General features: G+C 40.2%; 1 protein-coding gene across 3 annotated transcripts; it reads right to left on the bottom strand.

Moving 5' to 3' along the window:
- Positions 1–410: 410 nt before the first annotated feature.
- Positions 411–22,966, bottom strand: pnpla6 (patatin-like phospholipase domain containing 6). 3 transcript variants are annotated; one of them, XM_028400802.1, is made up of 36 exons: positions 22,849–22,966; positions 18,877–18,965; positions 17,797–17,850; positions 17,508–17,595; positions 17,326–17,408; positions 17,146–17,237; positions 16,903–17,043; positions 16,609–16,768; positions 16,271–16,351; positions 15,855–15,983; positions 15,651–15,731; positions 15,271–15,406; positions 15,092–15,163; positions 14,810–14,910; positions 14,453–14,632; positions 13,860–13,937; positions 13,516–13,721; positions 13,133–13,264; positions 12,849–12,972; positions 12,366–12,479; positions 12,195–12,270; positions 11,962–12,111; positions 11,734–11,797; positions 11,372–11,540; positions 11,109–11,291; positions 10,882–11,000; positions 10,535–10,691; positions 10,333–10,449; positions 10,114–10,183; positions 7,320–7,436; positions 3,355–3,503; positions 3,109–3,261; positions 2,419–2,535; positions 2,245–2,332; positions 1,829–1,974; positions 411–1,081 (listed from the first exon to the last, which is right to left on the bottom strand). In XM_028400802.1, the coding sequence occupies exons 2-36, from the start codon at positions 18,922–18,924 to the stop codon at positions 1,007–1,009; spliced, it is 4,050 nt and encodes a 1,349-aa protein (XP_028256603.1). In that variant the 5' UTR covers positions 18,925–18,965; positions 22,849–22,966; the 3' UTR covers positions 411–1,006. The 3 variants fall into 3 exon arrangements, with proteins under 3 accessions (XP_028256603.1, XP_028256596.1, XP_028256612.1); XM_028400795.1 differs by lacking the exon at positions 7,320–7,436 and adding an exon at positions 5,499–5,615; XM_028400811.1 differs by lacking the exons at positions 411–1,081; positions 1,829–1,974; positions 2,245–2,332; ... (1 more) ...; positions 3,109–3,261; positions 3,355–3,503 and having other exon boundaries at positions 6,645–7,436.
- Between the last annotated feature and the right edge of the window lie 494 nt (positions 22,967–23,460).

Raw genomic sequence — 23,460 nt, 5'->3', positions numbered from 1 at the left:
AGAAGTTAGAGATTACTCTGGATTTCTGCATATTACTCATGTCTTGGTGCGTTTCATATCTCTGCAGTCAGACATGCACTTTCAAGGGTTTTTTTTTGTCGTAACGTCAAGTTATACGCAGGAACTCCGAGTGCTGTGTGTGTCTGTCTGTGTGCAAGGAGAGGCAAGCACACACTCGTTTGTTGTGTAGTGTCTGTCAAAAGGTTGTTCCACAGTCAAGTTCACTCTGAGTGGGTTAACGCGGGATGAAAAGGCATCAGCTTCATCTGGCAAAAATCTCAAACAAAACAACTGGAAGACACAAGTTCAAGTACGCAGATGCAACGCCACTCGTCATTTCTATCACACATTCTTTCCATCCTCTGCTCAGTTCTGTCCAACCTCCACACATCAACTTCACTTCATTGTGCGTTAATTATAAATAAATTAAAAATAACTAAATGCTTTCCTCGTCTCTACTTTTATATCAATATTCTATTTCTCCATCTTGCTTTCTTACATGTTCTTTTAACATTTCTACTTTGGTGTCCATTCTTCCTGGATTAATAAAGTTTTATCTTCTTCCTAACGCACACGTACCATCCACACTCATCTTAACATGTGCACACAGGAAATTAGGACCGCATCATACCACAAATCGTCAATAATGGCGTGCTGAGAAGCTGTACCAACATCAAAGACGTACATACAGATTTAGAGACAGACCAGACATGCAGGTGGTTTCAAATGTTCAGAGTGACATAGATTTTTGTTTTAATAGGAAAGAGTACCGTTTGGGAAGAAACTCTTTCAAATCCTGCTGCTATTTGAGGCCGCATAAATCAGGAGGAAGCAAAGACTCGATGGCCTAGTGGATGAAAAGTGGCTCCCATTCAGGAAAAAGTAAGAACAGTATTTCAGAGTTTCAGGGGCTGAGTGTGTCATCCACACATCTCAAGCCATCACAATTTATGGACCCATAACTTGACTCTTGTTCTTGTCCTCCCTCCTCCTAACTCTTCCTTTGTCAGCAGTCTGAGACTTCAGAGGTGTTAGAGTCACTGGCAAGTTTCCTGCGTTGCCTCACAGATTTCTCCTCATCCTGCAGTTTAGAGGATAGAGGGGCTTTTTTTAGCAGATCATCACAGGTAAATGTGTTTGAGGATATTAGACTAGAAAGACTGCCTCATGATTGTAAACCTCCATCAGCAAGACGTTGCATTGACAAAGTGGCAGATTCCCTGACAAACTGATAAATAATTTCTAGTGAGAACACATGCTGTTTGTATTTAAGGACTATTTCATACAGAGGAGTACAGAGAAGAACTATCACATGGTGAGACACAGCTACATGAGGATCAATATATATATATATATATATATATATATATATATATATATATATATATATATATATATATATATATATATATATATATATATATTTATCAATATATATATATATATATATATATTATATATATATATATATATATTAATAATTATATAATATATAACGAAAATGAGCTTGTGGTTGATAACCAGACGCCTTCTGAGGAGTCAATTACCTAAAGACGCAAGATATTAACAATTTCAGAGAGTCTGTAGATCTAAGACTAAAATCTAAAGCTCATTAGTTCCTTCTGAATTCCCTCCTGTGTACTACTCGGCCACATGATCACAGTTGTAATCTACAGAACTATGATATAGTGCTCTATTTATTAAGAGCCATATTCACTGTGAATTAGTGAGTACTGCAATAGGGCAGCATGACACTAAATCACATTTAAGTGGATTGTGTTTTTTATAACAACAAAGAAAGTAAATCGTAGTTTTTGTGCGTACTCACAGTCTGAAAGACTCCGTTCTGTCCCCACTCTCCAGGGGAGTGGTCATCAGGGTCCTCTGCCTCATCCTCCTCTTCTTCCCCTTCTTCCTCTCTCACTGTGTCCATCCCATCTTCCTCGTACTCGGTCAGACAGTCTGACTCCTCCGCTGAACATAAAGGTTCGGATGAGATATTACAAAAAGAATTTACTACATGACTGACCCACATGGTTAAATTAGACGACCTTGTTAATTTAATTTATCACACAAATTAAATCCGACATAATCTGAAAGGAGAACTGTACAGCTAGATACTGAAACAATATTTGATATAGTGCTAATTTATTGTGGTTTGAACAACATATACCAACATTTATAAAGAGAATCCTTTATTTAAAAAAATGTTTAATATATTAATAGAATATATAAAAAGTTCACCTTCTGCAGCTACGTAGATCTGGACTGGCTCTATCCTGGATACAATCTCTGCCAGGTCAGTGAAGTCAGCTCCTGGACATGTGAAAGACTAACAGACAAGATATTATCACTGAATGATTATATATTGTACTTTATTACATATATTTTACAGTGTATGTGCTGTGTTCCTCTTACGTCGGTTATCTTGCCGTCATTGTAGTCGGCTGAACGGTGGTCTTTCAGCATGTTGTCAATGATGTCCCCTCGAGCCCAGCCAGTGAACAACAGCTTTCCATGCTGGTAGCCCACATCCTGAAAGTAGTTTAACCAGACACAAGAGTTTTGGTAACTTTGGTAATGTGTTTGGCGATGCATTAAATCAATCTTACATAAATGGACACAGTGTTACACCCCTGCATTTCTGATAGCATCAGGCTTTATTTTGTAAATATTAACGAAAGCAAAATGCTGTGTGTTTAGAGCTAAAGTTAAAAATGGAACAGTTATATGCATATACACTATTTTATGTTTTTTTTATATGCATTTATGAGGGATAATGCACAAATGGAGCACCAAAGTACCCACAATGAGTCTGCTGCTGGCTGTTACACTGAGGTCCCAATGAATTTGTCAAGAAACCTTTAAAGCTGTGTGCAAAATTACACCCAGTTCACTACACAGTAAGCACATGTATAGTCCTCTATGGCATGTCATCTAATCGCACAATGCAATTCATTTTGTAGAGCTGAAAAAAAATTGAGCTTTTAGTCAGTGCTAACCTAAAATAATGATGAGAAATTATTGACCAATCAAAATAGACTGAATAAACTATGAAGTGTCTGTTCTGTAGGGAGTAATGAACAAGTCAACAGGAAAGTAACTCACATAGATTTCGTCAAACTTGCCAAAGTCCATGGTCTTGAAGCGGTCGATTGGCGGTCTGATGTACTCACAGTAGGCACTCTTTTTCACCAGCTCTAACTGCCGCACACAAGACACATACGCCAGCCGTGACTGGATCTCTGCCATGTCTGGCACCTGTGGAAATGAGATGGGTCAACATTACATTTTGACTATAATTCAATCTGCTGATCCCATCGCAATGTTTCAATCTGCCAGCCCATACTTTACCTTTACTTTCTCTGCCCAGGGATTGATCCGTTTCCACAACAACCACCAGCCAGACAGGGAGTCACCATAGTTACAGAGGTCAGTCTCATCCTGGCTACCCACGTCGATGGCAATGACTGTCCTGGCACCCATGTTTCTTGCAATGTCGGCTGTTGCAGGATTTGGAACACCAGAATTCGCACACATACGCACAATCGTGCAGACGCACAAACACAGAGCGACAAAATCCAGCAGCAGAGATGATAAGACAATAAATCCTGTGTTATTATGCTTGTTTCGGGATAAACTCAAGTTCCTTTAAACCTTCATTTTAGGAGGCACAGTGTTCCAGGCCTACACCACAAAAATGGTTAGACACACTCCAGAGCATTTATGGCCAATTAGTGACATACAACACTGCAATTTAGAAAAAGAAAAATGGTATGCTGTCCTGGCCAATAAGCACAGGGCCTAAAGTCATGACCTTTCTCATCAACTTGTTAACGTTAAAAAGAGATTTGTGGCTGCAAGCATTTTTGTGGTGTTGAGCCTATTCAAAGACAGAAACAGGAAGACATCCCACAAGCCCCAAGCACTGATCCAGCCTGCCAAGAACAACTATAAAAGTGGCTGATCGAGCACAGGCTCTTCAGGGAGAAAGCTGAGTAATAAAATTCAGAAATAAAGGATGTTGATTTTACAGGGCTGGATCAATCTTTGGGCCCAGAAAGCAGTATATTTCACAAACCTCGTCCCTCGTCTGGGCCATAATGAGACATGATTTCCATACCAAATAGAGTATTGCCAGTCTAGAGGTTTGTGAAATATGGCTTTATGCTTTATCAGTACATTCTGTATCATAACTATACAAACACGGACTCAGGGGAGTTTTCATATGCGCACCGAAATAAAAGCTAAAAGACAGCTTATGTCATACTTATGCTTAAAACATGACAGGAATATCACTGCTGCAGTTAAAGGTGCTTTTCAATAATAAATAAAGATCTATTTAGTGGTCCGCAGACAAAAAAACTGCTCCTCAGTCTACACACACACACAACTCATTTTTCCTCATGTTGAAACAAAGCAATAAACAGAAATGTGGGGCTAGGCGATACAGTAGAAATCAGTATCACAACAGAAAATAGATAAGCAGATCTTATTAAGACCCCCTCCCTTCTTGTGGACCTCCACCTTATTTGACAGTGCACATGTACAGTAATCAATGGCAAAACACAAACTATGTTCAGAGCCTGTTTGAAATGTGCCATGAATTAAAGCTGCAGTTTGTGGTAAAGATAGTAAAGACACAATTAGTTGTTCTGTCTTTTGATCAGCGAAACATAAAGCTACAAATCATGTTGAGGGAAATGAGACTGTCAGGTACATAGCATTTGGGTGTGTAGTGTTTGAAATTATACATTTTTTCTAGTCTTATAATTCAAGTTCCACAACTTTCTTGACCTTAAAAAAAATTTAAATTAGCAAACAACATGTGTGCATAATTCGTGACATAGTTCAAACCAGATCAAAAATTTGTCTCTTGCCTTTGAGCACTGTTCAGACTGTATTTTCTGAAATAAGGTGAAATGAAGGGGAGATGACAATGTCTCTCTATACAACAAATTTGTGCCAAATCCAGTATTATTGCTTTTCTTATTCAGAGATGCAAAATGTAAATAAACTGTTCTGTTAAAATGTAACTTCCCTGATGTATTTGGACAGAAATTGTAGATCAATATTATCAAATAATACTTACTATGATTTACTATTATCACCTAGCCAAAAAAAAAATAAAAGCTTAATTTCAACATAGAAGGAATCAGGTATGAATTTCAGTACAACTGACTAAATGTTGACTTTTTCCCATCTAATAAAGCAGAATATTTAAATGTTTAATTTAGTTTTTAAATACATTTATCATTAAGTTAATTGATTTAATAGAATAAACAGAAATACTTAGATGGGGGAGAGTCAGCACTACCACAAGACTTTCCTCCATTAGCATTATACCCACATGTACTTCTAGATATAAAAATTCCCCATACAAAACAGCCCCATCCATCACTCCACCTTCCCCCTCCGCTGGGAGGCAAGAGATGGGCAGACATAAAAGTTGGTTGAGGGGGTAGAATTCGGTGGGGGGAGTTGCCACCTGTACTTGCCTGGCAGGTTGTTGATGTAGCCACCGTCCATTAGCAAGTTGCCATCTTTGGGGTCGCAGAGAGGCGGCAGGTACCCCGAGAGGGTCATGCTCGCCCGTACATAGCGCCACAGAGAGCCTGGCACACCAGGGAGGGAGGGAGGGAGGAAGGAGGAGGGGAATAACATCTCAATGTTGGCTACACGTTTCAGATTAGTGTCGACACAGACCGCAATCCAAACACCAGAGGGAGGTCGGACAAACGAAGGTAGCCGATCCCTGCAAAGGCTAGAGGACTGTAGTTCTGTTCACCTTTAGACTCTGCTGTACACCACTGCAAACCTCATTACCTTGCACAGAGACCCTGTGTGACTTGTGCATAAGGTAAAAAAGTAAATGGCAACCATCACAGAGAACCAAGGTTTTAATCTCCAAACTATGTCCCAACAACAATGCCTTGTTGCCTGTGATTACAGACAGACTGTCAAATGCAACATGTAATGTAATAAACCTGCTTTTATTGTTGTCAAGAGAAGATGCAGCGGCAGATGCTGCTGTGACAATGTTTGGAGATTTTTCACCGTGAACATGGCAGAAAAGCAACCAGCCTACTCTGTCCTGCAGTACAACTCAATGCCAGCAGGGGGCAGAAGCAGGCCAGGCGCTGCATGGGTTGGAAGGATAAGGAGCACCACAGAGAAAAGCAAGAGGTGCCACTATGCATGGAGTATATGTGAATGCAGAGGCAAGGCTTATCTTATTGAAATGTGACTTTTAAGGAGTGTCTACTCGTTCACTCTGAATTTACTGTAACTTTATGCAGTATTTACAGGTGGCTGAAATGTGCAACAGCAGGATCCAGAACACACATTCCCAAATTCAAAATAGAAAATAAAATGGACAGGCCATGAGTATATATTTACAAAAAAAATATATAGACGGACTCAATATCTAATATAACACTGGCATGCACATAAAAGCAAGCAAAGCCTGGGGAGAGGACAGGAGCTGAGTGGGAGAGACCGAACATGTTCTTATAGGCAGAGATGACTGAAATGAAACAGAAACAGGACACGCTCAAAAAACATAAGTTGCAGTTCAGTCCGTGGGACAACAACACCAAGGCTGACTGAAACACACAATCATTCACAGCAACAGCAGACGGATGTGATGTTGACATGGTGCCGCCTGTTTATTGTCTCAAAACCTGTAGCGCTCCTGTAATCAAAATGTATACAGTGCTGTCTGTTTTCTCATCTCCACATAAAACCACAACCAATCAAGTTAACACTGACCCTGGCTGAACCACCAGCAAGTTACTGACTGCTTTTCGATACAAAATTAAGCAAATCCAGTGATGCATTAAGTCATGAGTCTTTACAAGCCAGATCCAGAACTTTACAGAAGGTAAATTTCTAGCAAAACTACAGGGCCAGATGAAGCCTAACCATCATGCATCTCCCTATAACCAACAGTTGCCCAAACATGCATGGACAAAACCTCATGTCCAAGAGAGTAAAGGTCAGTAGATTGTTGTTGTCACTGCACCAAATGGAGATAATGCGTTGTGCGGTTGAATCTCAAAGCCAATGGGAGAAAAAATAAGATGTGTTTTTGGTTGTTATTTAGTGAAATGTGAGGGACTAATTGAATCATTCTTGTGACGTATGATGGATTAAGTCTTTCCTTCCAAACCATGGGCTCCCAATGTCCACCTGGTCCAGGTGGGGTTAGTTACAAGTGAGAACTTGGAAGGGAGAAGAGAGGAGGGCAAGCCAAGTGGTTGATTGTCGACTTAGGGATGGGGTAGGAGGTTTTGGTGAGCGGGTGTTTAAAATCTGACCTGGGACATTGTTAACATAGCAACCATCCACAAGCAAGTGGCCATCCTTGGGGTCGCAGAGGGGAGGTAAATAGGGGGTGTAGGAGGCGCTGGCTCTAACATAGCGCCAGACGCAACCTGTCGGGAAATGGAGATGGAGAAGGAGGATCACATCAAATATGGGCCAGACTCTATGTCAGAGTTGGAAAAAAGAGAATGAGAAGAATACAGAGAAGGAGAGAGGTATTCGGAAATAGAGAAGGAGCAGAAAGAAAGGAGAAAGGAGAAAGGAATGCCTGCGATGTAGCAGAGAAGACTGGAAAAAGCTGCCAGTGGCAAAACATACAGACAGGTGGATAGAATTTCAACAAAATTACCCACTTTTGCCTGTAAAGCCAATTTAAAGTACAAGAATTAGACAGGACTACTCTACAACCAATTAAAGGAAAATACTGGACTTGAATAATAAGGTTGGTTCAGAATACAGGATACTCAAATATAAGTGTAATAATAAGTAATACAGTTTAAAGTAGAAGCAATTAGGTAGAAAGAATGACAACACATGTATGCAAATTTAATTTGACTAGCAACAGTAATGGCTGTTTAAGGTTGGATTATGCATATTAACAAATCTTGTAGTAGTGCTGTTAGATGACAAGCAAGGTGAAAGAATGACAAGCAGAGAGAGAGAGAGAGAGAGAGAGAAAGAGAGATACAGAGAGAGAAAGACCATCACTTTGAGATGGGAGGACCTTCAACTAAATTCTCCGAACTGTGAAATGAGGAGAAATCTGCTAGGCAAATACATTTGTTTAGTTTCAAATCTCATCCAAAGCCAAAGGCGGTAATACCGATGACGCTCAATATGTTATATGCATCAAAATGGCATCCGATAACCATTTCCGTTCAATGACTTCAATGACATATTCTAGATATCACAGAGGTAGGATAGACAAGTGAAAACCGGAAAACTACAAGAAGCACAGAATGGAGGTGAAGGAATGAGACAAGCAACATGGGATGTCATTAAAATAGCAAGGAGGGCAAGGGCAGGGCGAAGTGTTCTGGATCCTACATATTGGCATGAGAGGGATACAGCATTTGGGGTCAGTGACTACATGGGTTATTTTGCCTACAGCAAAACCTCTGAAACAGGATATCTGTGGTGTCTCACTATGTCGAGACAGACCTGACATCAAAGTTATATATCTAGGGCAAAATCTATGAGTTTTAGAAACCAATGTGATGGACACCAAACAATGAAAATGCTCATTTTTGCATAATGAAAACAAAGATGAAACTGGAAAAAAGAAAGAAAGAAGTTAATTCAGTCAAAGTAAAGGAGGAGAGGCAGATGATGGAAGAGTGAAACTGATAGGGTAAGGCTTTGCTCCAGCAGTTAGTTCGTATACATGCCACGATGCAAACATTAGCATTCAGTGTTTCTCTGCAGGACTGAAAACCAATAAACTCCTCAAATCCAGTGATTAGCCTTAGTTATAATACTTATTTACGGTAAGTATATACCATACACATACTTTAATTTAATATACAGTAATGTAAATTATCAGATGAATGATACATGGCACAGAGGATGGGACACTGGATTTGCAGGGGTTTATTGGGAAAGAGTCATTTCAGACTATGGAGATCTACTTAAGCTAATGTTAGTGATGGTGCATTCTTATGCAAGTCAGACAGAACAGTTTCAGGCACAAGCATAGAAATGTTTTCCTTTGCACATATTTAGTAAAATGCTTTGCTAACTGTGACTATGGCATAGTCCAAACAAAAATCAAGCTGGTATGTCTGTGCAGGCAAAATAGTGCCACAATCAAACAATGCATTTGGCTCTGACAGCTGCAGGCAGCCATTTCAGTCCTTTCACAACATACAGTACACTCTTGCTCTCTTTTTGTTGTGACTTACTTTCTGCTTGACTTGAAGCAGCCTTAGCTTTTAAACAGATGCATTTGTAGTGACTGTGGTAGCATTTGCAGAATTTAAGTTCAAAAACACACCAGCTTTAGTTCAGTTTGGAGTATGCCCACCTTTAACCTTAATGCTGTGGACATGCTGTCCAGTCAGATAACATGATGCATAAGTAGATGTTCGTGTTCTGCTTTAGGTTATGCCTACTTCCATTTACAGACTATATACTATATGACTTTTGAGTAAATTCTGTGCAAGTGCAACAACAAGCCAGCAATCGATTTAGTCACTGTAACTGACTGCAGCAAGCATTACTCACATTGCATTGAAAACATACTGATGCCACACATTAGTTCTCTGTCATTAAGAGTATAACTGGTTCTCTGTTAAATATCGAGAATGATTTATGCCATTTGTTGCCTATGTATATGCAAGGGTGCTAAAATAATGTATGCAAATATACTGCAGGTGAGGTACTGAAATATCAATAATAACCCTAATTCCAGTGGAGGGAATGACAGTGGTGCCTGACATGATTATCTAGCTCCTTTCTGTAGGGAGAAGAGCTAGATAATCACGTCAGGCATCACTGTCTTTCCCTCCACTGGTCTATATTTATGTTTACTTAGCACCTTATAGCTCCAGATTTGTATCCATGTATCATATATTGTGCTCATACTGCGTACTGTACTCTGATTTGGATTATAGTGACACTTGTACTCTTATACTCTGTACTTAACTGCATTTAATGTAACCTCTGGCACAAGAATTTCCTTCGGGATTAAAGTTTTATCTTATCTTATCTTATCTTATCTTATCTTATCTTAACAACGTATTTAGTCAAGGCTGGTGACTCTCTGCAGTCAGCTCAGCTGTTACTCACCATCCTGATGGACACGCATGGCTGAGGCTGTGATGTCAGTGGTTACGTTGAAGTATGGCAGCCAGAGGTCCTGGACACAGAAAAGGCATTTCATTGCCACAAAATTTTATAATTATTTTAAAAATTACTGAAAATACACAACATTCATGTCTTTGGACAGAGTGCCCTGCAGGTTTGGACACTATTTGTGAAACTTTTTTTTGTATTAAAGTCTCTCACCTCAGCTTGCTTGTCCTGGAACACTTTATAGATGCTGGTGTTGAAGGCAGAGCCGGAGAACATGGAGGTGATGGGATATGTGAGGTCCAGGACCGTTTTAAAGACTGAATTCATTGCCTGGTGAATAAATCATAGAGGGATCAGACATAAGGGCAAAGAAGATGTCAGCAGATATGAGTGGTGACAGAACAGTGTGCTGTACCTTTGACCACTCCCTGGCTCTCTGTTTGGTTCGAACGGCACTCCTCTCTTCAGCATACAGTGCCCCAATAAATGAGCCAATTGATGTCCCACCCACTATGTCAATAGGAATCCCTGCTTCCTCCATAGCTTTTATTACACCAACATGTGAGCAACCTCTGCAGAAAAGAAAGCAAAAAAGATTGACAGATGCACAAGATGAGGAAGATCTCATTTTTGATTGGGCAAAGAAAATTACATATTTTCCTGAAGGTGCTACACTTTATATTTACTGTGCTATATTCTTGCAATTCCACACACAATGTTTCAGTTTGCATAATATAGCTTGTCCTCATTGACTCTGCTCACCTAGCGCCTCCTCCTCCCAGGACAAGGGCGATGCTGTTTCCAGTAAGGGCTCGGGCCAGCCGAGAGAAATCACTGTGTCTGTCTGCCGTTTTCTCAAACACCTTCTCATATACCTCCCTCTGCAGAAAGATTAAAAATATAATAAATATAACAGCTTTCCTCAACTTTTCCTCAACATGAAGGAGGGAGTAGTTAACTGGTAAACACAATAAAAGTTTGTTTCTAACCAATTTGCTGGGACTGCGTCTGGAAAAGACCCTGCGAGGACACTTAAGATGAAGATGTCCTGAGCACCAGCTACGCATGTTGAGCCACTCTACCGTCCTGGAGGGTCCAGGTCCATCCTCTCTGTGGAGGAGCACGAGCTGCTTTAGAGCCCGAACTGCTGTGTTTTCCAGCATCTGTTCCAACTGGAGGAAAATAGAGTAAAGGGGTTGATTGGTAACACTATCCTCACTTCCAAGTTTCTGCCATGTACACACACACACACCTCTCCCAGGGTAGGTTCCTGGTCGCCAAGGCCAACAATGAGAATGCAGTCAGCCTGGCGTATGCAGCGCTGAGTCCAAGGGGTCATGCTGTTGTCAGTTTGGTACAGAACAATCCGATTGATGTCCTCCTGCTGGGCCAGCCAGCCGGAGAGACGATATTCATGGATGCTAATCGATACAGAAAGAGAGCAGAGTGAGGAATTACACTTTAATCCACAAAACAGTGATTAAGAAATGGATATAAAATGATATGGTGACCCTCTAATGATAAGAATATACAGCAAAGGATGGTGACCACAACTGACAAATGGGGTAAAATTGCAGGTGATTTTAGAGATGATTTTCTGATTATCAGACTTACCTGTCCAAAGCTGAAGCACCCAGACGCTCTCTTATTATGTCACTGGTCAATAGAAGAGTGGGCCCTACAGGTTCCAGAGAGGGCAGTACGAAATGGTCAGAAAATATATATACTCATTGCACTGTTTTACTTTAACATGCTAAAATCAGGACAAAGCTACACAGAAACCAGCAGTCTTACAGGAAAAAAAAAGTGTGTTTCAGACAAACACAAAAGTACTGTATCTACCAATGGCATTGAGAGCATGGCTAAGCTCCAGATTAAAGGCGTTGATTGGCACTTCATCACACACAGGCAGCACAGCCACAGTGGAAAGGTTGCTAGCAGGATTAGTGACATCAGCACTTGTTGTCATACCGGGCAGACTAAAGGCTGAACCTGGCAGAAAGGAAACACAATATGTGAATAAGGTAAGTAAAAGATACATCAGCCTATGTGCAGACTGTACTTCATCAGCTTACCTGAGAAGGGCCCACGACCCTGCTGCAAGTTGCCCAGAATCTTCTGACCTAATAAGTGGATCAGCCGTGTCACAACCTGAATACAGAATTGAGGTATTTGCTTTACAAAATACAGTACACAGCACCTCATTCAAGATTTTTTTTTTTTTTTTTTTTGGCAAAGTCACCAACCTGTGGATATCGTCTTTTGATGTTGTTGAGTGTTCCCTCGGGCAGTTTAACCAGTTCTGTGTCTCTCACAGCGTGGACAGTGGTGGCTCTTGGCTGCTTGGTTAAAGCCTCCACCTAATACATGAAGCAAGAACACAACAACAGACTGTTGCAAACTAACATATATTGAAAGGACTGTATGGCCACTTTGTTTTTCTGAGTTGCAATAATATTATTGTGCTGTTTCAGTCACAGCGTAATGGCTTAGCATCATCATCATTTATGTCCTGGCTGTAATATAGTATATATTTAAGTCAGATAAATGTTTTACAATAAAAGCTAAGCTGAGAAGATTTCTGTGAAACTGAATGAGAGCTTTTAATTAAGAATTCTGAACAAAATGTACCTTCAACAGATCAATAGGAAAAGGCTTTTTTAGTTAACTATGATCAAGTATTCTTATCTATACAATCATGACTCAAAGGTAAGGAGCTTTGTTCTCACCACGCCAATAAGGTCTCCTCTACCATATTCTCCAACCAGTTCTTTCTTTCCATTTGTCTTGCGAATGACTGAACGCAGACGTCCATTCAGAACAATGTAGGTGCAGTCTGACTGGTCATCCTGTCTACAGATGCCAAGAGAAAAAAAATATTTAGAAATAGAAGAAGATTGTGTTTAAAGTTTTAAGAAGTCAGTGAATGACTTCAGTTTGCATACAGAACAAAAACATTATATTTAGGTCATATACATTATCTCTGTGCAAGAAAAACACACAAGCTTATCACCTGTAGAGCGCTCTGCCAGCTTCTACAGCCATCCAGTCAATAGCAAAGTCCATCTGCCTGACAAAAGCAGACATGCGGATGGCCACTGTATGGGCCACACTTAGCACCACACTGGGCTGCTCTCTCATGATCCTGCAGGGGGGGGCACATAGCACAAACATATAGACAAAAATATATATAGAAACTCCACACAGAGAAAAACTGGAAGATTCTTGCAGACATAATTTAAGCTTCATTTTGCAATTCAACCCTGAACTTGTCAGCACTTAGGGTGGATTGCTCAAGGTATAACTGACCATATGTGTTTTATTAATGCATCTGACATGAAATAAACACATATTTTGCAGGATAATGTTTGTCCATAGTAAAGATGAAAGACTCACTCATAGAAATCTGACTTTGAGATCTTCAGGTAGGTGCAGTCACGGACTGCCTTGATGGTAAAGATAAGGGGCTCTCCAGTGAGCACAGCAAGCTGGCCTACCATTTCCCCAGGGTGGGTGACAAACAAGCAGACTGCTTCCTGCTTGTTGATCATCCGCTGGTAGACATGCAGACAACCAGACAGGACAAAGTGCAGACTCACATCCTAGAGGTAAGAAAAGGAACAAAGAGAGAGAGAGAGCACGAATGGGAGAACAAAATTACTTTTTTGTTGTTGCAGTGATTCACTTACTATATCTGAATGCAACATTTTTGTATGTTGTAAGATTTCAATACCAAGTACCTGGTCTCCCTGTTTTGCTAAAACAGCGCCAGCTTTTGCATGGTGCAGAGTGACTCTGCCATTTAAAAGGGTTGGGTTCTAAATCAGAGAGGATAGAGTGTCAAAAATATCAAGTCAAACTGTGATGAAGGATGAACCCAAGAGGAAGAACAGTGTGAATAAAATGTATGCATTCTCATTGGTAACTGTGCTGCAAACAATTCTGAAACTAAATGTTTTATCTTTCATTCTTTGATATTTTGAAAGAGTAAATGCAGCAATCACTTCTCCTTTACCCCATGTTGCATCCTAAAAATGTACACAACTTCCTACCACAAATGTAACACAAAAGAACTGACTGTTTCTTTTTGTCACCTTAATAACTCTAATTTTCTATATGACCAATACATCATCCATCCATCCATTTTCAACCGCCAATACATCATATGGAAGCTCATCTGTCACACCACAATAAAGCCAGTACTATGATCCACAGCCAGTGAGATTAATGGTTTCCTTCTGTCACTTTATAGATAAGGAACACTGTCACATGATACAGAGGTGACACTACAGTATTGCACAATAACAGAAATACACCATTGTGTACAACAAACCTCAATTCTCATGAGTCTGAGGACCTCTTTCTGAGCTTCCTCAAACAGAGCAGCACTGGATCGACTCGATACAGGTGTAAAGATATTATCCACAGCAGAGTCTTCTTCTGGATAAAGGTAGATACCTGATGGAACTTCATCTACGGTCACCTTCCTTTCACGCTGTTCCTGGGATACAGACTGTAATCACATACATATCTATGTTAAAATAGAACAAGGTTAAAAACAGAACATGCACATCTACAAAATGTATGAATAGATGTGGCACAACTCTAGCCCTTTCTGTAATTACCCAATTTTATGTGAGGGAATCAATAAAGTCAACCTTATCTGTTTTAGACTCTTCAGTGTACTGACCCGAGTAAAGGTTGGAGGAGTGTTGCCATCCTCTGCTGAGACAGAAATCCGTCCTCTTTCATATGCCATGTCGAAATCTGACTTCAAACCCTTCTGTACACCTGTGCAAAACAAAAGAGGCAACAACACACTGAATACTTTAAATCTATGGCATCAATCCACAGTGTTTTTGCATTTGATAGCACTGATGGGAAGTGTGATCTGCATTCAGTCACTATGAAGATTACAAAGAACAACAACAGCATATCATGTGGTCAACAAGACTACAGAACAGTCCCTCACCAGCAATGTCCACAGGCATAGAGATTGTTCTGCTGAGAGTTGGCACAGCGCGATCCTTCCCTTGTTCTCCTCCTGCAATAGATAAAATTGCAGCATTATCAGCCAACCACAAACAGAATTAGCCCTGAACTACAATTCTCAATCTCTGTGAGAGACAAGCTTTGCACACTATACTCTACCTGGAACTTCACCCTTAACTGCAGCTTCTCTATGCTCCTCCGGCACTGTCAGGCTGCCAAAGCGCTTGCCATGGCGGACAGGACTGGTGCGTGAAGGGTGGGGTGATGGAGGTGGCAGACGTGAGGGCTGCATGTCCTATAAAACAGGAATGAGTTGTATTATAGATGATGTATGTAAAGGAAACGGTTCATGTAAGTGTGACTTGGAAAAGTAATAACAAAGACACTATTTGCATTGGAACTCAAATGAAAATGTGTATTGAGTACAGTGAGGTCCATGCCAAAAGGACTGATGGTACCCAGGACAAGCTAGAAGGCGATAGCTGTGCTATTTTGCATGGTGTACTGAGTACTTGTGTGTCTTTGTGTGATAAACTCACATGACTGAAGAGCTCATTGGTCAACCCCAGATAGTTGTGCAGGGCTAGGACTGTTACTCTTTGGAGACGAACCATGATAATCTAAAGAGATGAAACAGGAAATTAGTCACTTGATGCATCACTGCTGGGAATATGTAACATGAATCATAATTGAGAGTACTTAATATACTGGGTCAAAATGAAGCAGAATTATACCCGACTCACCTGCACTACCCGCACAAGGCTCTCAGGGTACTTCTCAAATATTGACAGGAAGGCCTCTACAGGTAAACGAAGAACAGTGGAAACCTCTGCTGCTCTTGCCGACACTGTTCTGTAAGGCTTCTGGTGGCCCTGCACACAGACACACCACAGAATGATTCACATCCTCTGCATTAACAGGGATTGCTTCTTACTGCAAACATATTGATTGTTTTCATCATTGCGAAACGTAAGAATGTTGAGAACATTGTAATGCTATCAAATTGTTACTGGGTTGAAAGTGTATTACAACATAAAATCACTGTGTTTGCTGGTGACTGAGGAATAAATAAACTGTGACAGGAAGTAGGTGGGTGTGTGTATGCGTGTGTATGGGAAAAAACTGCATGCGGTGCATGACTTATATGGGTGGGACCTACTGTGATGACATCCAGAATGCTGAGGAGGCTGTGGACACTGTCTCCTGGGTAAACCTCCTTCACCACACTTTCTTTGCCATCCTGCAAGACAGCGATAAGACATAGATACTGTCTGCAGAGCAACAAATAATATAATAAAATTATCTAAATCAGATGTTACTAGTTGTTAGAGCCAAAACTCTCATGGTTGAACACCGAAATAGATTTGCTTTCTTTCCCTTGTTTCAGTTTGAAATAATATTTTACTGCAACACAAATACAAAACTCATGCACAAAAACAATTATTTATTCCGTAAAAGTCACAGAAAAGAAATACTGCACACTAAAATCCTGCATACCGTTCCAGTAAGGCACAGTTCTAGTTTTCCATCCTGAACCACGTAGATGCTGCTGTCGGGCTGGCCTGGCCTGAACACATGCTCCCCTTGCTGGAATTGTAGAAACACCATGTGTTTGCATAACTCCAGGAAGAGGGGCTTCTCAAAGTGACCCAGCACACTGACGAGAGGGACAAAAGAAGCATTAGGAACTGTATTAACATACACCACTGTGTGTCAAAACATGACACAACTAAATAATGCAATGAAATGCATGAAAAATAGAAAAGCAGTCACACAGATGGTAAAACCTACCGGACATTTTTGAGCATGTAGAGCACCTCAGATGGGAGGTGGGAATTGGCCACATCAAATTCAGTTAGGTCAGCCTCCAGCACAGATGGAGGGGGCTCCTTGGCCTGAAGGATGGGCACTTCTTTCTTAAAGCGCAAGATCCTTTACAAGTAAGAGACAACAAGATGGAGAGACATAAAAGGTTGTTGGCAGCATATTATTTGTATAGTTTTGTAGTTGTTGGGAGTGAGCTTTCTGACATACTTTTTGGCAATGTTGAGCATCTTCTGCTTCTTCTTTAAGCGTGGCCGAGAAGAAGAGGATGTACCCACCAGGGAAGAGGTAGACAGCGAGACCTATAGGTAAAAAACAAATGATTTTCTCTGAGTAAAACTTTTCACATACTAACTTTGTACTAACAACAATTTCTAGTCTCACACTCACTTTACGCATGATCTTTCGCCCATAAAACATGACTTTGTCTCTCTTGCGAAAGCGGTACTTGGGTGCCTCCTGAGCTTCTATGTCTGTGGAATAATAAAAAAAAAAGAACAATTCCGCTACATTTTTATGGCTCTTGTTTGTTGCCTGAGCATGAAGAGAAATGCATCACAACAGCTACTGACTTCGAAGCTGGATCCTCCGTAAGATGAAGAAGATGAGGATGGCGATGAGGACTATGGAAATGCCCGCTCCAATAACCATTCCCACCATCTGAGGAGAGAAAAAGGAAGGAAGTTAATGATAAAATTATTTGAATTTTATCTGCAAGTACTTTCTGAATAATATGGAGTTTACACTTTTTTTCCTTGTTTCTTGCCATGCTTAGATACATATGACATTAATATGACTCCCTGCTAAGATGACCCAACAGCAGCTAAATTACAAAACATGGAACTCATTGTGCAGCCTCACCATGCTTGTTTGTAGTTCTTCCTCCACAAAGGTCTTGACATTATTATACACGTCCTGATGGGATAAGAGAGTTGCAGAGAAGCATTACTTTTCTGAAAAAGAAAATACTTCTATAGTTTGCAGCTAGTTGTGTTAAGTATAAGCCTGAGGGCTCCAGTTCCACTGAAGTGTACTGGAATGTGAGGATGAGGGATTTGCCCTGGAAGCAGAAATATCTGGCTGAAATTGAAAGGAGCATCTCATCTGATTTTCCTGACACTTGTTCTTATTTGCGCCTATATGTGACAATATTGAAAACACATAGAGCTTTCCAGCTTTGCCCACTATTTATATAGTCAGGATTCCAGATGTAAAAATACCAGGCCCAGGGGCAGGAAAAAGCACAGCAGAGTAGTTCTGTTTTCCGTTTAGCTTGATTAAGGAGACCCTTTATCAGTAACATCAAACTAAGCACTAAGCACAAGACTATCAGTGCAGCGAGACCAAAGATCCTGGAGCTAAAATTAATTTGTTTATTTTACTGTGTGTGTTTGGCAAGCAAACCATCAGATGTACTATTCTGAGAGCAAGAGTAATAGGTTTTTAGTGCTCTGGCTGACAGCCAACAAGACTACATGTCTGTTATCAGTGGTTATTGATTAGTTCATGAGGTGGGTTATTTGGCAGTAAAAGGCCTAAAGCTGGACACAGGGGACACTGACAACTGACTTAACAAATGGTGAGTGAATACACAGCCTGAAATATACATTAGCTAGAGGAGACATCAAGGTAGACACAATGAAGCTTAGAAATCAAAGTGTGAATGTAGCATATGTACATGCACATAATACTGTCTTTAAGTTTTTTTTTTTTTTTTTTAATCGCTTTTTTCTGTTTTGTTTTTTTTTGTTACATCACTATACATGTAGACTAAGAGAAACTCACTATTATATGCTACCAGCACATTGTGTTTGCTTGTGAGTATGGCACATCCCACATTGACATTAAGTTTTTTGGTTCATCTGTATGTTCTAAACAGAGGGAATTGACAAAAAAAAGTATTTGAATCTTTAAATAAATAACTATAGTAGCTATAACCACCTCATGAGTGTCTTCTTGGAACCCTTGTTCCGAGGTACTCTGTCCCATTGTAACACTGTTTCTTCATAGGGATGGTCCATCAATGGCCACTGGAAACAAAGACAGATATCAGTCAACAATTCTGACACGTCACTGTAAGTCACAGTTTAAGTAGTAAAATAAGGAGTCAGTAAAGTAAAGGCTGCATATTTTCCTGGTTATTCATGCTGAAGCCTGTAATAAATAATGTTTTAGTCCTGACTTTACAGCTGCCTTCATGGAAAGATGACACCTCAGTTGATGGAACTACACATCAAACATTCACTCCCATGTGAGGAATAGCAGAATGTGTGTGGGTGTGACCACCCAAACATGATCAAACATATTGAGGCTGAATCAGGGCCACTTCCTGTAAACTGTAAAATGAGCTCAGCACATTGTTTTGCTATTTTCTTTTGTTTTTGTTGTCTCTTGATACAGAAATAAATACTTCTAAGCTGCATCAGAAATGGTGAAGAGTCCAGAAATATGGTCAAACAGAGGGAGAACACTGCCTTGCATTTTGGGATACAATTTGCTAGTCCCTGACAAAACTTTCTGTATACTGTATATCTGTTATAAAACACACTCAAACATATCGACAGAGAATGATCCAATTACTGCATCCTGTAGTAGCACACAGTGCAGGACACTAGGCCAGGCTTTTGTTTAACACAGCAGGCTCTCTAGATAACAGATAAAAACCTGTCCAGATGGTAACCCTTTTCCTGCTTTTTATCCATCCACCCATCTACCCATCCATCCCTCCCCCATTCACCCCAGAAGGGATGATCTTCTTACTATGCCAGGGATTTAACAAGACACTTGAGGATTACAATATCATGAAAAGAAAACAAGCAAAGGTTTGATGGCATAGTTTTTAACACAGTTTCTATTTTGGGGTGGGTATGCCAGATTATGTATGTTTACAGTTTATTATTATGAGCGAACATGTCAGCATACTGTAATATCTTTACAAGAAACACTGCAGTTACACAGCAATTATAGCAAGAGCCTGTGAGGAATTGCTTATAAACTTTTCAACTACATTCACTTCTTTCAACAACTTTTACTCTGCCCGGGGAGACTGAACGACTGCGCTGGAGCAATAATTTCTAAAAGTTCATCCAGGCCAGCTACATACCAGCCTTACAGCCTATGTCTGCCAGAACAGACGAATTCCGCTGACACAGACATATAAATGCTATAGCAACAAGCTGTATTCACCATCTAAACACAAATAAACAGCTACACTAGCTGAACCCACTGAGGTCCCAATTTCCCACTCCATCCCTGGCAACTCCAGCAGAAAGTGAGGCTGGAGGGAACACAAGGCGGCAAACAACACAGACACTATGATGTTTGCTAATGGCATACAAAGTAGGCTACTGCACTAGCATGGGACAGCCTTTACACAAACAAGTGTTCTTGTAAGGCCAAGAAAAGACATTACAATGGCTATAGGAAATAAATAGAATGAATAGAATAAAGAATGCTTGAATGCCCGTCAAAAGTGATGGCGGGAAGGGGGAAGATGTGACTGTACTGTATATTGTGATGCCATGTCTCTGCACTATTAAATCACAATGAATATTTTGTGTAAAATGTTTTGTTTATGTTTTTTTCATTATGTAATAAACTAATATTCATTTTAGTTATTCATTTAGTTATATAATCTAAATGTACGGTACTTGAAAAATCAAAGTCTCTCAACTTCCAAGAGCAAAAACCTGTACTAATTTAGCTAAAAATGAGAAGAGTAAAACAGCAGCAAATCCTTAAATCTGAGAAAACATTTCTGTTTCAGCTCGTGTGCTAATGTTGACAGCTTATACAGAAGCTTGAACAAATGATAACAGCAATGTCCTATGAGGTGATAACACGGACTATCATCAGCTGCAGCTTTAATCTGATGCATTTCCTACTTAATTCATACCATCAGTAAGTCAGAGAGAGGGGCTGAACTGCTGCATGGATGAAATCCAATCAGTGAAAAGCTGAGGATGGGGTGTTGTGTTACATGAAGTAACCCTACAAACAAGCCACAGAACAGGATGCTGCTAGAAAGGACACAGTTTCAAGGCCATAATACTGCATATGAATTTTAGTTATTTATGACATTATGGGTGAATTAAGGAATTTATATATGATAAAGCCTAACCTACTTGTCCTAAAAACTATTTCTTACTCTGTTGCTTCAGCCTCTGTGCAAAATGTTTCATCATTCCAGATAAAAAAGTTCTTAGATCTTAGAGCACTATCTTAGATAAAAACTTGCCACACATGATGCTTTGCTTCAGGTTGTCACCGTTTCTGTCTACATCATCTTGTGTGTGGCAATATAACAACAGCACAGGCCAGCAGTCCCTAATGGGTTGAGACAGTATCCAACCTCTAGTCTCCTAGCAGTGCCTCCCTCCAATGTAGGCCTGCTACTCCCATTGTCCTCCATAAACAATGAAGCTAGTGTTGACTCCACTGCCTAGGGTCAGACCTGGGCTGACAACTAAACACAATACACACTCTAGGCCATAACAACAACAGGGCCATTGAGATGTGTTTGACACATTGAAATGATATATTGTTGGAAAAATAGTGTGACACTGCACTCCATTATATCTTGATGATTAAACAGTGGAAGGAGATAACTACAGAGAAACAAGTCTGGTCTTGAATAAGCTACTCTCAAAACAAACCAAGACCAGTTAGTGATCCATATCAGTGACCAAATCAAACCCATGATTGGATGCCGAGTACCCTTCATCAATTTTTTTTATGAACTGATCATACCGTGAATTTTTGTTTGTTTAAATACAAAGAAAACTGGTCAATAATGTCATATGTCACAAAATGCCCCTTAATAAAAGTAAGGTACAATAGAAACTATATTATTTTTTTACTTTCCCATCTCATACCAGATTAATCAAAGCAGACACAGGCTGTGTCTGTCCTTGTACAGTGCTGATGTTTCAAATCAATTGATCTAATACATTTTATTGAGCCCACTGGACTTCAGTTATGCCCTTTGCAAATGTGGCTCCCATGGACAGCATGTTAAGTATGCAAAGCTCCAACACATAAACTGGTGACCAAGGTGAACTCTAAGATGACATCAGCTCATATTTCCCCCCCAGCCAAAATAGTTTTGCATAATTTGCACCCACAGAGGCGTTGGCATACTGACCTCTGACAGGATTGTTTGGTGGTGGTGGTGTAAACACACCAGGCTAGTGAGGAAGCCTTTAACAGACTAAAAACACAGTTGTTCTGTTTCTGCGAGCTCTATAACATTTAACTGGCTAGTTTACATCAACAGAGGGTGTTTTGTCGCAGCAGCGTACCGTTAGCTAGATGACAACAACATGAACCCTATACAGCAGGCGATAGAGGCTCTGTAACAGTATGGTGGGGCCTCGTTGTTTACACACACACACTGACACATATTAGTCGTTTCAACTTAACACATCACCATAAACATCACGCCTTTACGGCGATGTTCCTGCCAATAGGTTGCATAAACAGGGTTGGCTCATTAGAGCTGTTAACATGTTTCCACCATCCAGGACAAAGAGCACCCGGCTGACTATCCATCTATAACGCAATCTCTGATGGCTGACGCCGTTTCTGAATAATGTTAGCTAGCTTGCTATGCTACTAACGTGGACTTACTGTGATTATCGCCACAGACGTGGACGAAGAACAACTTCTAACCCTCATAAATATCATCAGGTTTCAGATTATTTTCTCTTCTTCCCTTTTGACCTCCACAAGAACAATGTGACAGAGCAGTAACGGCACCGTTATTGACACACTTGAGCGGATACCTCCTGTTTTTAGCACTGGAAACTACTTCCCAAAAGGAAAATCTATGTCAATCACCCCGTCGTGTACTAAAACATATACGGAGGCCATGTTATGAAATCATAGGTATGTTTTTATAAAATGAGTATTTACCTGAGCAGAAGGACTCCCGTCAATCGTCAGTGACTGTCAAATGAAACACAACGGAAATCTTCTATGAAGCCCGTCCTGCTTTACTTCCACCAGAATTCTGACCAATCAGAACCCTAGGAGCTGTAAGACTGGACCAATCACAATGCGATGCCGGGACTGAGGCCTGATATCCCACCCACATTTATGTAAATAAACAGCTTTTGTCCAATCAAGATGGAGAGAAACAACCGAACGTCTCATGATTGGATATCTCTAGAAGTGATTGACATTGCGCTATTCTGCAATAAGACCTCCACACTGCATTTTACGTCTGAGTAAACGTGACAGAGATAGTATATTAATTTGCTATTTCATTTTATTTAAGAACATTATTTATTATTAATTTTTAAATATTTAGTTTACATTGATTCTATCACTAACCAGCCCTGTGCTCAACAATAAATGTACACATTTAATTGTTACAGAAGTGACTCAAAAAGGAACATAGATTAATATTAACAGTGTTGGGCGGGTTAAACCTACTGGTTACTTTCACTGATGAAACGCTGATACAACACTGCCCCCTCCTGGACACTACCAGTAATTTCACAAGTTACTGTATCAAGTAAGTCA

The sequence above is a fragment of the Parambassis ranga genome, chromosome 1, assembly GCF_900634625.1.
Source record: "Parambassis ranga chromosome 1, fParRan2.1, whole genome shotgun sequence".
Taxonomy (NCBI): Eukaryota; Metazoa; Chordata; class Actinopteri; family Ambassidae; genus Parambassis; species Parambassis ranga.
This window is presented reverse-complemented; position numbering and strand designations above follow the sequence as displayed.

Bases quoted from the DNA above. Each gene is read 5' to 3' on its own strand.
- pnpla6 (XM_028400802.1), bottom strand. From the start codon at position 18,924: ATGGGACAGAGTACCTCGGAACAAGGGTTCCAAGAAGACACTCATGAG. The intron at 17,238-17,325 runs GTGAGTGTGAGA...TTTTACCTATAG, and splicing joins GGCGAAAGATCATGCGTAAA to GTCTCGCTGTCTACCTCTTC. The intron at 13,938-14,452 runs GTTTGTTGTACA...TCTCTGATTTAG, and splicing joins TCAGACTCATGAGAATTGAG to AACCCAACCCTTTTAAATGG.